This window comes from Schistocerca nitens, chromosome 4, assembly GCF_023898315.1.
Source record: "Schistocerca nitens isolate TAMUIC-IGC-003100 chromosome 4, iqSchNite1.1, whole genome shotgun sequence".
Lineage (NCBI taxonomy): Eukaryota > Metazoa > Arthropoda > Insecta > Orthoptera > Acrididae > Schistocerca > Schistocerca nitens.
Window position 1 is genome coordinate 223,107,780 of NC_064617.1, and position 17,886 is coordinate 223,125,665.

At 40.5% G+C, this 17,886-nt stretch overlaps 1 protein-coding gene across 1 annotated transcript in view; it reads left to right on the top strand.

Annotated features, from left to right (window-relative positions):
* The window catches only part of LOC126252222 (proton channel OtopLc-like), a 188,517-nt gene that overhangs the window by 139,123 nt on the left and 31,508 nt on the right, over nt 1-17,886 (top strand). Inside the window, exon 10 of the mRNA XM_049953093.1 lies at nt 7,854-8,061. Coding sequence (XP_049809050.1) covers nt 7,854-8,061 — 208 coding nt within the window. The remainder of the gene's footprint in view (nt 1-7,853; nt 8,062-17,886) is intronic.

Sequence of the window (17,886 nt, forward strand, 5' to 3'; positions counted from 1 at the left end):
ATGTATACAACCTTCTTTTTAAGTTCTTAACCAAGTGTTAGCTATGATTAAGTTATGCTCTGCACAAAATTCTACCAGGTGGCTTCCTCTTTCATTCCTTACTCCCAAGTCCATATTCACCTACTACTTTTCCTTCTCTTCCTTTTCCTCCTATAGAATTTGTCCCCCATGACTATTAAATTTTCATCTCCCTTAACTATCTGAATACTTTCTTTCATCACATCATACATTTCTTCAATCTCTTCATCATCTGTGGAATTAATTGGCATGTAAACTTGTACTACTATGGTAGGTGTGGGCTTTGTGCCTATATTCGCTACAATAATGCATTCATTATGCTGTTGGTAGTAGCTTATCCGTGCTACTATTTTTTTATTCAATATTAAACCTTCTATTAAACCTACTACCATCTATTGAACTGAAGTAAGAATTACAAGGTATTACAAATGTTTAGGCAGATGCAAAACATGTTACTTTTTCTCTTGTACTCATCAATAATAACAAAATTTAAAGGGAAGGGAAAAAACATAAAATGCCAGACAATGATTTGTTTCTTTTGCATTTTTTAGTCTTTTTCTTTGTAATTTAAAATGATTTTCTCAATGGCCTTATTCATTATGGTGATTATGTTATTGGCTAGTGTACACTCTTTACTGTCGTTTAACTTTCTTAACCCATCTTGAGAGTCACAAACAGATAACCATGCACTGACAGTCCATATCTGGTTCCTAGATGAGATTTAAGTCTTCAGTTTCTCAAAGACAAATAATTGGTAAATTCCAGCATATCAGTGTCCTTCAGTTCGGTGAAAAAAAATGTCAGTGTCTAACAGGCCAGTTTGGAAAAATTCCCAACTTGTTGCAAAACTTGGTCAGTGCCTGTATAATTTGTGGCAGTTCTAGTGATAGTGGAGAGATTTTTCCTCACCCAGTTCCAAATACTAATTGTTTTCTACCATAGATATATGTGCTCCATGTTCACTTCAGCCCTATGCACATGCATAAGGCTGGGAGAGTCAATTTGATGTTATATTTCTTAGCAGGAGTTGGGTAAGTTTCAGTGACGGCATCTAGTTACATAGCTCTAATATTTGTGGTTAAAATCTTTGCCTGGACATTTCCCCAAACTTATGACCAATTTGAGTAAGGATATTTGATTGCCATAGGGTGCTTTGGAATGCACTGGATTAATTGTTAGTAGGCTCTTGCTGAGGACTGCTTCAGTGTAGCTCCTGCTGAGTACCTTGCTTCTTTGTAGTAGATGTAGACATAAATGTTAATTTTGCATTCTGTATCAATATAAATTGATGACCTTAAATTTGAATTTCAGAACACTTGGAAGATCTTTTCCACAATGCTTCATGCACCTACCCTGAGTATATTACTTGTATGTTTTAGGAAAATATCATGCAATGTTGGTACAGATTTCTCAACCACAAACCTTTGTTGATATACAGTATTGCTGTATTGAGAAAAGACAAGTTGAACAAACTATATCTCCAGATATGCCACACTGCATCTTGCATATTTTTCAGAAGTTTGTAAGACTGGAACTACACAATTGCACTTGGATAATATAGAAGCATTGATGTAATAAGCCATTTGTATTCTGTGTAGACTTCACAGGTTTTGGCTCCTTAGTGTAATTTTCATTGATTGCACCTTCTCCTTCCAGCTGAGCACTAACATGGGCAAGGGATTCATCATGATGACCATGTCCAAATGGTGTTTTTTGTCAACTGCAAGCAGCCATGGGTGCTGCCGATATAGGGAACTGGGCTCCAAGTAAATAAATTTGTCCATGTTGATTCTGGCTCTGCTGGATTTTGATATTCATTGAGTGTATCAGCTGCTCTGATCTCATCTTGCTCATCACTTAAAATTAAACTAGCTCATCATTTAAAATTAGACTGAGGTCAACTGCATACATATTTACTACAATCTTCACCTCATACATACAGCATCCAGTCAATGTGGTCTGTAACCTCTAGAGAAGAGGTTCCATTGTTATTGCATAGAGAGAAACTCACAAAGGAAAGCACTGATGGAGCATCCTCTGCAATTGTGTCTGTTTCAAAAGGTTGTCATTAACATTCATGACCAACTACATCCTCACTCACAATTACTTCTCCTTTGAAGACATTACCTACAAACAAATCCACAGTACGGCTATGGGCACCCGCATAGCACCATCCTATGCTCACCTATTCATGGGCCATCTAGAGGAATCCTTCTTAAAAACCCAGAACCCTAAACCCTTCACCTGGTTCAGATTCATTGATGACATCTTTGCTATCTGGATTGAAGGTAAGGACACCTTATTCACATTCCTCCAGAACCTCAACAACTTGCCCCCCCCCCCCCCCCATTTGCTTCACCTGGCCCTACTAAACCCAACAAGCCACCTTCCTTGATGTTAACCTTCACCTCAGAGATGGCTACATTAGTACCTCCATCCATATCAAACCTACTAACCACCAGCAATACCTCCACCTCGACAGCTGCCACCCATTCCATACCAAGAAGTCCCTTCTGTACATCCTAGCCACCCATGGTCATCACATCTGCAGTGACGATCAGTCCCTCTCAAAAAATACCGACAGTCTCACTGAAGCCTTCACAGATCACTATTGTCCTCCCATCCTTGTACAAAAACAAATCTCCTGTGCCTTATCTTTCCAGTCTCCCACCAACTCCCAAAGTCCCACAGTTCGGCCATAGAAGAGCATTCCCCTTGTCACTCAGTACCATCCGGGACTGGAGTAACTGAATTACATTCTCCACGAGGGTTTTGATTACCTCTTGTCATGCCCTGAAATGAGAAATGTCCTGCCCACTATCCTTCCCACCCCTCCTACCGTGGTATTCCGCCGTCCATGAAACCTACACAATACACTCGTCCATCCTTACACAACCCCTACTCCCAATCCCTTACCTCATGGCTCATACCCCTGTAATAGACCTATATTCATGACCTGTCCCATACATCCTCCTGCTACCACCTACTCCAGTCCGGTCACTAACATCACCTATCCCATCAAAGGCAGGACTACCTGTGAAACCAGTCACATGATTTACAAGCTAAACTGCAACCACTGTGCTGCATTGCATGTAGGCATGACAACCAACAAGCTATCTGTCTGCATGAATGGCCACCGACAAACTGTGGCCAAAATGAAATGGACCAACCTGTTGGTGAACATGCTGCCAACCATGATATCCCTCATCTCAATTACTGTCCACCCCCGGTAGCTGAGTGGTCAGTGTGACAGACTGTCAATCCTAAGGGCCCGGGTTCGATTCCCGGCTGGTTCAGAGATTTTCTCCGCACAGGGACTGGGTGTTGTGTTGTCGTAATCATCATCATTTCATCCCCATCGACGCGCAGGTCGCCTAAGTGGCGTCAAATCCAAAGACCTGCACCAGGCGAACGGTCTACCCGACGGGAGGCCCTAGCCACACGACATTTCCATTTTTATCTCAATGACTGCTTCACAGCCTGTACCATATGGATCCTTCCCACCAACACCAGCTTTTCTGAATTTGCGCAGGTGGGAACTTTCCCTGCAATACATCCTACATTCCCATAACCCTCCTGGCCTCAACCTTCGTTAGTGACTGTCCTCACCCATCCAGCCCCCTCCCTGTTTCCATTCCAGCACTACACAGCCACCATTTCACCACCACACTCAGTCTTTCAATTTCTTTTTGTTTCTCTCCTTTCCACTACTTACCCCCCCCCCCCCCCCCTTCTGCACCTTCTCTCCTGCCCTCTGTCTAAACTGCAACACTTCACTGTCTGCCACTCCCACCATACTATCCCTTCCCCTCCCCGTCCCAGCCTCCTCCTTACCCCCACCCAGTCGCCACAACCATCATGCACTGGTGCTGCTGCTCACAGTGTAGTTTCAGCTCTCTGAGACTGCAGACGTCTGTGCAAGTTGCGTTTGCGTTTGTGTGTGTGTGTGTGTGTGCACGCGTGTGTGTATGTGTGTCTACTGCTGACAAAGGCCTTAATGGCCGAAAGCTGTAATTGTATGAATATTTTTATTGTGCCTATCACGACTCAGCATCTCCGTTATATGGTGAATAGCAACTTTCCTTCTCTGGTATTGTTACATTACATCCTGGATTTTCTATTGTTCGACATGTACTGATAATTTTGATGAATTTCCGATCAAATTCTATTTTATTCGTGTTGTTGTTGTGGTCTTCAGTCCTGAGACTGGTTTGATGCAGCTCTCCATGCTACTCTATCCTGTGCAAGCTTCTTCATCTCCCAGTACCTACTGCAACCTACATCCTTCTGAATCTGCTTAGTGTATTGATCTGTTGGTCTCCCTCTACGATTTTTACCCTCCACGCTGCCCTCCAATGCTAAATTTGTGATCCCTTGATGCCTCAAAACATGTCCTACCAACCGATCCCTTCTTCTAGTCAAGTTGTGCCACAAACTTCTCTTCTCCCCAATTCTATTCAACACCTCCTCATTAGTTATGTGATCTACCCATCTAATCTTCAGCATTCTTCTGTAGCACCACATTTCAAAAGCTTCTATTCTCTTCTTGTCCAAACTAGTTATCATCCATGTTTCACTTCCATACATGGCTACACTCCATACAAATACTTTCAGAAACGACTTCCTGACACTTAAGTCTATACTCGACGTTAACAAATTTCTCTTCTTCAGAAACGATTTCCTTGCCATTGCCAGCCTACATTTTATATCATCTCTACTTCGACCATCATCAGTTATTTTACTCCCTAAATAGCAAAACTCCTTTACTACTTTAAGTGTCTCATTTCCTAATCTAATTCCCTCAGCATCACCTGATTTAATTTGACTACATTCCATTATCCTCATTTTGCTTTCGTTGATGTTCATCTTATATCCTCCTTTCAAGACACTGTCCATTCCGTTCAACTGCTCTTCCAAGTCCTTTGCTGTCTCTGACAGAATTACAATGTCACTGGCGAACCTCAAAGTTTTTACTTCTTCTCCATGAATTTTAATACCTACTCCGAATTTTTCTTTTGCTTCCTTTACTGCTTGCTCAATATACAGATTGAATAACATCGGGGAGAGGCTACAACCCTGTCTCACTCCTTTCCCAACCACTGCTTCCCTTTCATGCCCCTCGACTCTTATAACTGCCATCTGGTTTCTGTACAAATTGTAAATAGCCTTTCGCTCCCTGTATTTTACCCCTACCACCTTCAGAATTTGAAAGAGAGTATTCCAGTTAACATTGTCAAAAGCTTTCTCTAAGTCTACAAATGCTAGAAACGTAGGTTTGCCTTTCCTTAATCTAGCTTCTAAGATAAGTCATAGGGTCAGTATTGCCTCACGTGTTCCAACATTTCTACGGAATCAAAACTGATCTTTCCCAAGGTCCGCTTCTACCAGTTTTTCCATTCGTCTGTAAAGAATTCGCGTTAGTATTTTGCAGCTGTGACTTATTAAACTGATAGTTCGGTAATTTTCACATCTGTCAACACCTGCTTTCTTTGGGATTGGAATTATTATATTCTTCTTGAAGTCTGAGGGTATTTCACCTGTCTCATACATCTTGCTCACCAGATGGTAGAGTTTTGTCATGACTGGCTCTCCAAAGGCCGTCAGTAGTTCTAATGGAATGTTGCCTACTCCCGGGGCCTTGTTTCGACTCAGGTCTTTCAGTGCTCTGTCAAACTCTTCACGTAGTATCTTATCTCCCATTTCGTCTTCATCTACATCCTCTTCCAGTTCCATAATATTGTCCTCAAGCACATCGCCCTTGTATAAACCCGCTATATACTCCTTCCACATTTCTTCCTTCCCTTCTTTGCTTAGAACTGGGTTTCCATCTGAGTTCTTGATATTCATACAAGTGGTTCTCTTCTCTCCAAAGGTCTCTTTAATTTTCCTGTAGGCAGTATCTATCTTACCCCTAGTGAGACAAGCCTCTACATCCTTATATTTGTCCTCTAGCCATCCCTGCTTAGCCATTTTGCACTTCCTGTCGATCTCATATTTGAGACGTTTGTATTCCTTTTTGCCTGCTTCATTTACTGCATTGTTATATTTTCTCCTTTCATCAATTCAATTCAATATTTCTTCTGTTACCCAAGGATATCTATCAGCTCTCGTCTTTTTACCTCCTTGATCATTTGCTGCCTTCACTACTTCATCCCTCAGAGCTACCCATTCTTCTTCTACTGTATTTCTTTCCCCCATTCCTGTCAATTGTTCCCTTATGCTCTCCCTGAAACTCTCTACAACCTCTGGTTCTTTCAGTTTATACAGGTCCCAACTCCTTAAATTCCAACCTTTTTGCAGTTTCTTCAGTTTCAATCTGCAGTTCATAACCAATAGATTGTGGTCAGAATCCACATCTGCCCCTGGAAATGTCTTACAATTTAAAACCTGGTTCCTAAATCTCTGTCTTACCATTATATAATCTATCTGATACCTTTTAGTATCTCCAGGATTCTTCCAGGTATATAACCTTCTTTTATGATTCTTGAACCAAGTGTTAGCTATGATTAAGTCATGCTCTGTGCAAAATTCTACAAGGCGGCTTCCTCTTTCATTTCTTCCCCCCAATCCATATTCTCCTACTATGTTTCCTTCTCTTCCTTTTCCTACTGACGAATTCCAGTCACCCATGACTATTAAATTTTCGTCTCCCTTCCCTACCTGAATAATTTCTTTTATCTCGTCATACATTTCATCAATTTCTTCATCATCTGCAGAGCTAGTTGGCATATAAACTTGTACTACTGTAGTAGGCATGGGCTTTGTGTCTATCTTGGCCACAATAATGCATTCACTATGCTGTTTGTAGTAGCTAACCCGCACTCCTATTTTTTTATTCATTATTAAACCTACTCCTGCATTACCCCTATTTGATTTTGTGTTTATAACCCTGTATTCACCTGACCAAAAGTCTTGTTCCTCCTGCCACCAAACTTCACTAATTCCCACTATATCTAACTTTAACCTATCCATTTCCCTTTTTAAATTTTCTAACCTACCTGCCCGATTAAGGGATCTGACATTCCACACTCCGATCCGTAGAACGCCAGTTTTCTTTCTCCTGATAACGACACCCTCTTGAGTAGTCCCCGCCCGGAGATCCAAATGGGGGACTATTTTACCTCCGGAATATTTTACCCAAGAGGACGCCATCATCATTTAATCATACAGTAAAGCTGCATTTCCTCGGGAAAAATTACGGCTGTAGTTTCCCCTTGCTTTCAGCCGTTCGCAGTACTAGCACAGCAAGGCCGTTTTGGTTAATGTTACAAGGCCAGATCAGTCCATCATCCAGACTGTTGCCCCTGCAACTACTGAAAAGGCTGCTGCCCCTCTTCAGGAACCACATGTTTGTCTGGCCTCTCAACAGATACCCCTCCATTGTGGTTGCACCTACGGTACGGCCATCTGTATCACTGAGGCACGCAAGCCTCCCCACCAACGGCAAGGTCCATGGTTATTCATGACTCATAAAAATTACAATTAATATACTCACTATCATCAACATCATAGCACATGCATGAAGTTGATGTTTTTTGTGAAAGATTAGTCTATAGTGCAGTGAAATTATTAATTTTCATATTTACTCTAGGCTGAGAATTCAGAGATTAGACATTGAAGTAGATAGCAGTTGTCACTATTAACAGTGTGTGTCTGTGAGTTAAATAGCTCTGAACCTTTCACTCTAATAAGATTTTTTGTAATTAATACCAATAGTCTTAAAACTTTGCTGGAAAAAGATGTTTCAGATATTGTTCCATAACAAGAACAGTAATTTATTCCTTCATTATACAGGTTATACATTGTGATAATTTTGTTGCATTAATATTCCACAGGTAATAATAAATAAGCTACAGATTTTAGGAAGATTTGCGTTGATGCACTGTATAGCAACCAGTATTTGCTTCTGGATGTGGACCATCATGCGTGAAACACTGCTTGCTCTGAATGGATATAACAGTTCAAATGAAAACTACATATCAGTGTTGGAAAGTGAATCTCCTGTTGCTAATTTATTTAAAAAATTAAGATCAGTACTGATGGGTAAGTATAAACCAAATTCTTTGTATATCTACAGAGGGAGGTGATTAGTTAGAATAAGCTCTGTCTGTTTTGTTACTTACAAGTAAGCCTTACGGACTGGCCCTCTTTGACTTTATTCATACTTAATTGAAGGCCATTGCCAGATCATTAATTTCTGAAAAACTCAAACAATCCACCTTTGAAGATTTCCAAGTGTTATTAAGTGCAAAATATTCATAATTAATTCAGTCATTGGTAAGCCGAGTGTGAAATGTAGAAGTCTGGTAACTATAAAGTTGCTGGTTAAAATCTCATTAGTAGCTATACAGTTTATTTTCTTTCATACCAATTCCATGTTTGTTGACAAGCAGAAATGTCAATTAACAAATACTGAACCATATTTTTTTAAAAAACATCTCTTTATTTTTATTTACTGATCATATAAAAATAAATTAAAAATTAGTACAGATGTGCAAAATATCTTTATATATATTCCACCTCTAGAAATAAAAAAGTATTTTATTATCTATTTGATGGTTTGCATTTTTGCACCAAATTGTATTTTATTGTGAATACTGGCATTTTCAAATAAGTGGTAATTAAAAATAAAAAGATGTTATTTTTATTAAAAAGTTATGATTCAATATTTTTGTTAATAAATATGATTTCTTTAAAAAATGTTGCTACTAGCAAAATACATACCGCAACATTAGATTAATAGACTTTTATGCTAAATGGTTAGCTACCAATGACTATGTTAATAAATTACAAATATTTTATACTTAGCAACACTTGAAAATCTTGTAATTTTCAAAAGCAATTTTTCCACTTTTTTCTTCTTAAATTGCATTGTAGTGCATCAGGAAATTAATGTCTGGGCACTGAGCTTCAAATCATTTCTTGGCCTGACACTTGATGCAGAGTTAAACTGGTCTGATCATGTGAATGATATTTGCAAAAAGCTATGTACTACCATATATGGCCTAAGAAAACTGACACCTTTTTGTAACATCACCACTCTGAGGCAAATATATTTTGCACTGTTCCATTAAGTTTCGGGTGTGCAGCCGCAAGAAATCTCCTTCTCTTCGCTTGACGACGAATTTAATAAATAGAGACAGTGGTTTTAATCTTGATAAATCATGGAATCCGGCATTTGCTATAATAAACTCACAAAGACGTCGTCACAGTGCAGCTCACAATGATACATCGATATGCCAACACAGATCGACTGCGGAGTCATAGATACAACTCGCGCATTATGCACGTCTCTGCCGCCGACCAACGTCTGTGGTGCATTTTCATCTGTGGCCGCATGCGCAGTCGCGTGGTACACGAGTATAAAGGGACGAAGCGAGCACTGGAACGGCAGTCTTGCGGCTCACTCTGAAGATGGCTGAACGTTATACGGCCAAAATATTAGAAGAAGAAGGAGATTTCTTGCGGCTGCACACCTGAAACTTAATGGAACAGTCTTTGCGCCGCCAAAACCTGAAGATTCACATCAAGTACCTCTGCGGGGAGGAGATGGTTTTATGTGTTCGACGATTGGATAAGCTTCGACACTTGAGAGCAAGATTACTGAGCTCTTTGACTTTTTTAATAAGGTGCCGTGATCAGGGCATAATTCCGAAGTTTGCCAGATTAGTACATTTTATAAAAATGACGTCTATGAACAAGATTTTAAAAAAAGCTGGTTCTGCTATTGTTAAGGAGAGGATCCACTTTACTCGCCGAAAATTAGACCTGGTTTCTGAAGAACTTTATCGCCTGCACGTGAAGATGTCTGTGGAGATACCCTATGATTCTTGGAATTGGATTGATGGTACTATGTGGGCCAAATCAGACTGGATTCGTAAGGTGGCCACATCCCAACAGACTGCAAAATTTAGTCGACTGAAGATGACATCGCAGCGAGAAACTGTTATTCGATGCCCTGTTATTAATATGACAGGTAGAGATTTGGACGATGCTACGATGATGGTCTTGAGTAAGGGACTGAATTTTGCACCCACGCCACAGGTTCTGCCATTGCCTTCGTTTATCAGCGCCATTGAAGAAGCTGTTCGACCACTTCCCTCGGATTCAGCAGAGGAAATAAGACGTGAAACATGCCATGCAATTATGAAGGCTCGCCCACAAAGGAGCAATATATCTGTGGCAGAGAGGGCTGCTCTACGCAAGCTTCGCCTGGATACTCAGACGGTGGTACACCCAGCAGATAAAGGTAATGCTACTGTTTTATTGTCCCTGGACGAATACTATGATAAAATGTACAATTTATTGAGTGACAGCATGTACCGGAAGATCAGCAGGGATCCCACTAATCGAGTGGCGAAGAAAACTGTTTCGCTTCTGAATGATTCTCACTTTCCACCAGAAGTTGTTCGAAGATTGAAACCAAGTGGTCCGGTGCCTCCTAGACTTTATGGACTACCAAAGGTCCACAAGAAAGATGTTCCTCTACGCCCCATAGTGAGTAACATAGGCTCTCCGACCTATGACGTTGCCAAACATCTGGCATCATTGTTGAGACCTCTTGTGGGAAAATGTACTCACCACATAAGAAACTCTGCTGACTTCATTAGTAAACTGAAATCATTGAAAATGAACCCGTCTGATATATTAGTTAGTTTTGATGTGGTGGCTTTATTTACAAAGGTTCCCCTTCCAGAATCTCTACAACTTATTGAAAGAAGTTTTGACAAAGAGATTTCAGCTTTATTTAAACATGTTCTGACCTCCACATATTTTTTATTTAGCAACGAATTTTTCGAACAGATGGACGGAGTCGCCATGGGTAGTCCCTTATCCCCTCTGGTGGCCAATTTATTCATGGAGGACTTCGAGGAGAAGGCGCTTGAATCTGCTGACTTGAAACCCACGGTATTCTGGAGGTACGTTGATGACACCTTTGTAGTTTGGCCCCATGGTGAAGACAACTTGCAAGACTTTTTAAGACATCTGAACTCCCTCCACGATCAAATAAAGTTCACAATGGAAATTGAAAAGGAGGGATGCCTTCCACTCTTGGATGTTTTGGTTCGGCGCAGAGAGGATGGCACTTTGGGACATGAAGTGTATAGGAAGCCGACGCACACCGACCTGTATTTACGTGCAAATAGCTGCCACCATCCTGCCCAGACAATGAGTGTTCTCCAAACTTTGACCCACAGAGTGCATATTATTTCTGACGAAAGCAGTCTGCAAGATGAACTTTCCCACTTACAAAGAGTGTTTGAAGACAATGGGTACTCTCCACAACAAATACAGAGGGCACTGAAAATGAAACCGAAAGAGGCTACAAAGAAAGCAGAAGAAGATGAAGAAACCTTTAAATCGATGGCCTTCCTGCCATATGTGGGTAGCCTCTCATCAAAAATAGGACGGGTTCTCAGCAGACACAAAGTAAAAGTGATTTTTCGTCCTCCACGCAAGACAGCTGCACTCGTGGGCTCTGTCAAAGATGATTTGCTGCTCCGAAAATCTGGAGTTTACAAAATTCCATGTGAATGTGGCCTTTCTTACATCGGACAAACAACTCGTACTGTCCAAGAAATATGTGCAGAACACCGGAGGTACACACGGCTTTTACAACCTAACAAGTCGGCAGTGGCAGAGCACTGTATTGATAATGGTCACAGTATGCTGTATGACAATGCCGAAATTTTGGCAACTTCACCATCCTTTTGGGACTCGATAGTGAAGGAGGCAATTGAAATTCGCTTGACGACGAATTTAATAAATAGAGACAGTGGTTTCAATCTTGATAAATCATGGAATCCAGCACTTGCTATAATAAGCTCACAAAGACGTCGTCACAGTGCAGCTCACAATGATACATCGATATGCCAACACAGATCGACTGCGGAGTCATAGATACAACTCGCGCATTATGCATGTCTCTGCCGCCGACCAACGTCTCTGGTGCATTTTCATCTGTGGCCGCATGCGCAGTCGTGCGGTACATGAGTATAAAGGGACGAAGTGAGCACTGGAACGGCAGTCTTGCGGCTCACTCTGAAGATGGCTGAACGTTATACGACCGAAATATTAGAAGAAGAAGGAGATTTCTTGCGGCTGCACACCCGAAACTTAATGGAACAGTCTTTGAGCCGCCAAAACCTGAAGATTCATATTTTGCACTATTTGAATCCCATCTAAGCTATGGGATAGAGGTATGGGGATCCAGCAGTAAAGGTAATATGAAAAGTGTACTTATCTCACAAAAGAAGGCACTTAGAATTATTGGAAAGAAATGTGCCAGGGAGTCCCGCAGAAATCTGTTTAAAGAATTTAAAATACTAACTGTTCATAACCTGTATGCACTGAAGATAATCATTATGGCAGTAAACAGTAACAAAAGACTTAATATAGAAATACACGATCACAACACTAGAGGTAGAGAGAGACCCCCACATCACATCTCATAGAACAACACTGTATGAGAAAAGCCCTCACTATGCAGACATAAAACTACTGAATTGCTTCCATCCTAATATCTCCAAATTCCTAAACAATCCTGTATATTCAATAGATGAGTTTCTAGATTTAGTACACTCGTATGATGGAAGACCACCTATCTAAAAATATATGTAACCTCAGTTCTTAGACTGTGTCACAAACTGTAAATATTTGAATGTCAGATATGAATACTGTGTCACAAACTGTAGATTCCTTAATCTAAGTATGGCAATAACAAATTTTTTTATGTGTAGTTCATACATGTAACTCTGTTCTCTCAACTAAATTTAGAAAAAGTTGTGTAGATAAAAGTGCCAGACAATAATATGTAACCCTAGTAAGTAAGGCTCTGACTTATCCAGAAGACTGGAACAATCTTTTTTTGTAATCAGTTGATGTTGGATCAAAATAAATAAACAAATAAACAATAAACAAGGACGAGCCTGTAAGATCCCCTCGTTAATGAAGAACTCACGATATATTAATATTGCCTTTTCAGTTACTATCAGAGCAATTAACCCTAAAATCAAAAACAGAGTAATATTTTAGATGAAGAAACTTCTCAGGCCATTGTTTCATAACTGATACAAATGACTGTTATAAAAAAAAGATGTTATGGAGCCCAAGAAGTTCATATGAAGATGAAGGGATAGTATTAAGAAATAATAGCGTCAGAGGTATAAAATCTCCCTAGACCTCATTAAAGCATTTGACATAGCATATCGTAAGATACTTGTACAGGATGTATCAGTAATAGTTTCACAAACTTTGGGAGGCAGATTCATTACATCAAAACAAGAAAAAATTATATATAAGCATATATCCAAAAATCTTTAATTTTGAATTATTTATGAAAGTTCTCATTTATTGTAATTCAGGATAAAAATCCAATGAATGACATTTGCAGCCAACAATTAAAACTTTTTTTAGGTAAGTAAGTTATGTTGTTGATAAAGTCAATCTACTGATGCATTTATACACTCCTGGAAATGGAAAAAAGAACACATTGACACCGGTGTGTCAGACCCACCATACTTGCTCCGGACACTGCGAGAGGGCTGTATAAGCAATGATCACACGCACGGCACAGCGGACACACCAGGAACCGCGGTGTTGGCCGTCTAATGGCGCTAGCTGCGCAGCATTTGTGCACCGCCGCCGTCAGTGTCAGCCAGTTTGCCTTGGCATACGGAGCTCCATCGCAGTCTTTAACACTGGTAGCATGCCACGACAGCGTGGACGTGAACCGTATGTGCAGTTGACGGACTTTGAGCGAGGGCGTATAGTGGGCATGCGGGAGGCCGGGTGGACGTACCGCCGAATTGCTCAACACGTGGGGCGTGAGGTCTCCACAGTACATCGATGTTGTCGCCAGTGGTCGGCGGAAGGTGCACGTGCCCGTCGACCTGGGACCGGACCGCAGCGATGCACGGATGCACGCCAAGACCGTAGGATCCTACGCAGTGCTGTAGGGGACCGCACCGCCACTTCCCAGCAAATTAGGGACACTGTTGCTCCTGGGGTATCGGCGAGGACCATTCGCAACCGTCTCCATGAAGCTGGGCTACGGTCCCGCACACCGTTAGGCTGTCTTCCGCTCACGCCCCAACATCGTGCAGCCCGCCTCCAGTGGTGTAGCGACAGGCGTGAATGGAGGGACGAATGGAGACGTGTCGTCTTCAGCGATGAGAGTCGCTTCTGCCTTGGTGCCAATGATGGTCGTATGCGTGTTTGGCGCCGTGCAGGTGAGCGCCACAATCAGGACTGCATACGACCGAGGCACACAGGGCCAACACCCGGCATCATGGTGTGGGGAGCGATCTCCTACACTGGCCGTACACCACTGGTGATCGTCGAGGGGACACTGAATAGTGCACGGTACATCCAAACCGTCATCGAACCCATCGTTCTACCATTCCTAGACCGGCAAGGGAACTTGCTGTTCCAACAGGACAATGCACGTCCGCATGTATCCCGTGCCACCCAACGTGCTCTAGAAGGTGTAAGTCAACTACCCTGGCCAGCAAGATCTCCGGATCTGTCCCCCATTGAGCATGTTTGGGACTGGATGAAGCGTCGTCTCACGCGGTCTGCACGTCCAGCACGAACGCTGGTCCAACTGAGGCGCCAGGTGGAAATGGCATGGCAAGCCGTTCCACAGGACTACATCCAGCATCTCTACGATAGTCTCCATGGGAAAATAGCAGCCTGCATTGCTACGAAAGGTGGAGATACACTGTACTAGTGCCGACATTGTGCATTGCTCTGTTGCCTGTGTCTATGTGCCTGTGGTTCTGTCAGTGTGATCATGTGATGTATCTGACCCCAGGAATGTGTCAATAAAGTTTCCCCTTCCTGGGACAATGAATTCACGGTGTTCTTATTTCAATTTCCAGGAGTGTAGTATCCTCAATGGTGATGTATTGATATGGAGACATGTTTACAGTATTTGTCTGTTTATTTATTTATGTATATATTTTACAGGGCAATATTAAGCCATTCAAACACTATCTTACATCTAAACTATCATTTTTGTGCATTTGATGTTAGTCTGTTTTGAAGATTTCACATTTGTAGAAGTAGTAGTAAGTTATCTGATAAGGGTTCCATTTAACTTCAGCCATATATTCATTTCTTCAGAAGGCAAATATAGTTTTGATATACAGCTGGAAGAATTTAAAGGGATAGTGGTTGTATCAAAACATGTTTCCAGATAGAAGACAAATGTGTCATCTATGCTGTTCTTAATCAGCATGTTATTGGGAAAATCTTCATAGCATCACAAATAGCTGACAGAGAGATCAATATGTTCTTATGCATCTAACCAGGAAGGCTCTTGAAGGAAATGTGGGTATCACCCACCACACATCGTATTTCTGTTATATGTGAAATCAGAGCGAGTACTTCATAAGGTGTTCATGTACCATCTTCAATGTGTACAATGGCCAACCATGAAAGAATTCCTGCAGATAGACGACAATCCTTGTGGTGCAATTCATAGTGTTGTGGGCTGGAACTGTAGATGCTGATTAAAGAACTTTATCTAGATCACTCTTCAGGACTTGCTACATGATGTGCCACTGCAAGTAAAACATGTGGTTTGTGTAAGGTGGGTTGCCAGCATATATTAATTATATTGACTGAGGTGCATTGAATGATGTCTAACATGTCAGAGGACTGGTTCCATGTTCTCCTAAAGTCAGTCATTTAGATTATTACTTCTTGGGGGTACCTAAATGTTTCTTAAACAAACATTACTCATGCACAAACATTTCAGTTTATTATAGGACTGTGAAAAAATGTTGATGCTGTGCACACTTATTTGAAAGACTGCAACGATTACAGTATGACAAGGGCATAAGGGATTAAATTAGCCAAATGATGACAGAAGATCAGCAATTGACAACTATGACAAAATAAGTTTACTTTTACTCACAATCACAAATAATTTCTACAGCTATTACAGATTTTGATGGACATTCTCAGACAGATTGAGAGTCATAGTAAGGCCGATTTTCTGATGATGATATCAACTTGAGGCCACTAATAGATGCAACTGGGACTGAAAATAAAATTATTTCACAAGTGAAAAAGAGTGTGCAAGCAAGTGGAAGATGCTCTAAATATTTGTAATGGATTTATGACATGAGTACTTTGTAACATGTTTTTTCGCTGACAACTGAAAAATTAATATTCAGTATTTTTCCATTTTCTGCTGAAAACAGATTTTGTTAGCTTGTTATTTATATACGACAAGTCTTGTTTTGACAGTCTGCCATTTTTAAGTAATTCTGCAATATACAGTTTTTTGTACAAAAGTATAAAAATTGAAAGATTATCTTATGTCTATTTTGGTAGATATGGGTATTTACATTTTATGTGTTTTGGAGTTGTGTTCAGAATTTTTTTCAATTTCCTTGCTGTTGAAGTTAGCCACAACATGCAATGTACTGAGGATGTATCATACACTAATAAATACCTGTCATACCTATCAAACTCCAACAACAGGAATCAACTCTACTTTCCCACAGAAGGGAAAGTGAACAACCTAAAATTAGCAGATGGCTCATCTATTGAGAGAAACAATCTCAGTCAGTGAATTATGAAAACCAACACATCATTAGTTTAAAAACACTTGTTTTAAAGACAATAGTTCACATTCAAAAAGTCATCAATACATTATTATTTCAGTACAAATTGAATTGGTCTCATGTCTGCCCCTGCATGGAAAGCAGTTTGCTGACAAATTATGTATTTGTGAATCCAAAAAGGATGTTATGCAGTGCTCAAAAGACAATCAGCTACTGGTATTTCAGAAGCACAGATATATATATGTCAGTCCAAAGGTCCAAATAAATATTCAAAAGGCCGTACTCAGCTTGCATACCCAAGTGGTACTTTTCCATGTAAACAACCTCATCCAGTCAGTGTCCACCGCTAAAAGACACTGAAAACGTTCCTGCATGCTCTCAGCTCTGTGGGTCATGTGACCCCTACCCTAGACAAAACTCCATCTGCGGCCAACCTCATGTGGTTGCAAATGGTCATTTATATTTAACATTTAAATCATATTCTTTAAAATTATTTATCACAAAATTTAAAATTTTATTTCATTTATAATTGTTATAAAATTCACATTTTTTTTGTTTTTAGATCATTACATCACTGGAATCCACATAAACTAGTCAAGAGTCTTACTGTATTTACAGCTTCTGTTTCAACACTGCGTTATTCAGATTTTTTTTTAATACCAATTTCTAACTTCTCATTCAAAGCACAGTCAAGAGCTATATGCATTAAAGTAGAGCTGTTTCATTGTGGATGACCTGTCGTGGCACTTATGTTTTCTATATCACTTTTCTCTCTTGTTGGAAAATTCTTGGTGAAATTTCCCACAATGTTCATGTTGCAGCAGACAGTGCTACAGCTGAGATATGTATTATCATGCAACACTACCCCCTGTTACCTTGTAAACACTAGGTATGGTGTGCACTTTTTTTATTTGTACTTATTCCAGGTCTCCACATGTAACAAAAACGTTGCCACTTGGCCACCACTTGAGTTGCATGTAGAAACACATAAATTCCTGTGGCAGCACTTGAATTACGTCAATACTAGCCATGCCACAGAAATTGAAAACACTTCAAGTTTGAGACACCATTTTTCTTCTCCCACCACTGATTGGTGTCAGAAGTGACTACCATCTTTGAAGCTAACATGCCATATTTAATGTTTTTCATTTTTATACATGTCTGCTGTGAAAATATGTAGTTTCAGTGATGCACCACATTAAGAATCTCTCCAAAACACATGTTTTGAGTATTGTTTATTAGGTAACAGAGGTAGGTTGTAGAAGTTTGGTGTATAAAGATTTAGCCAATG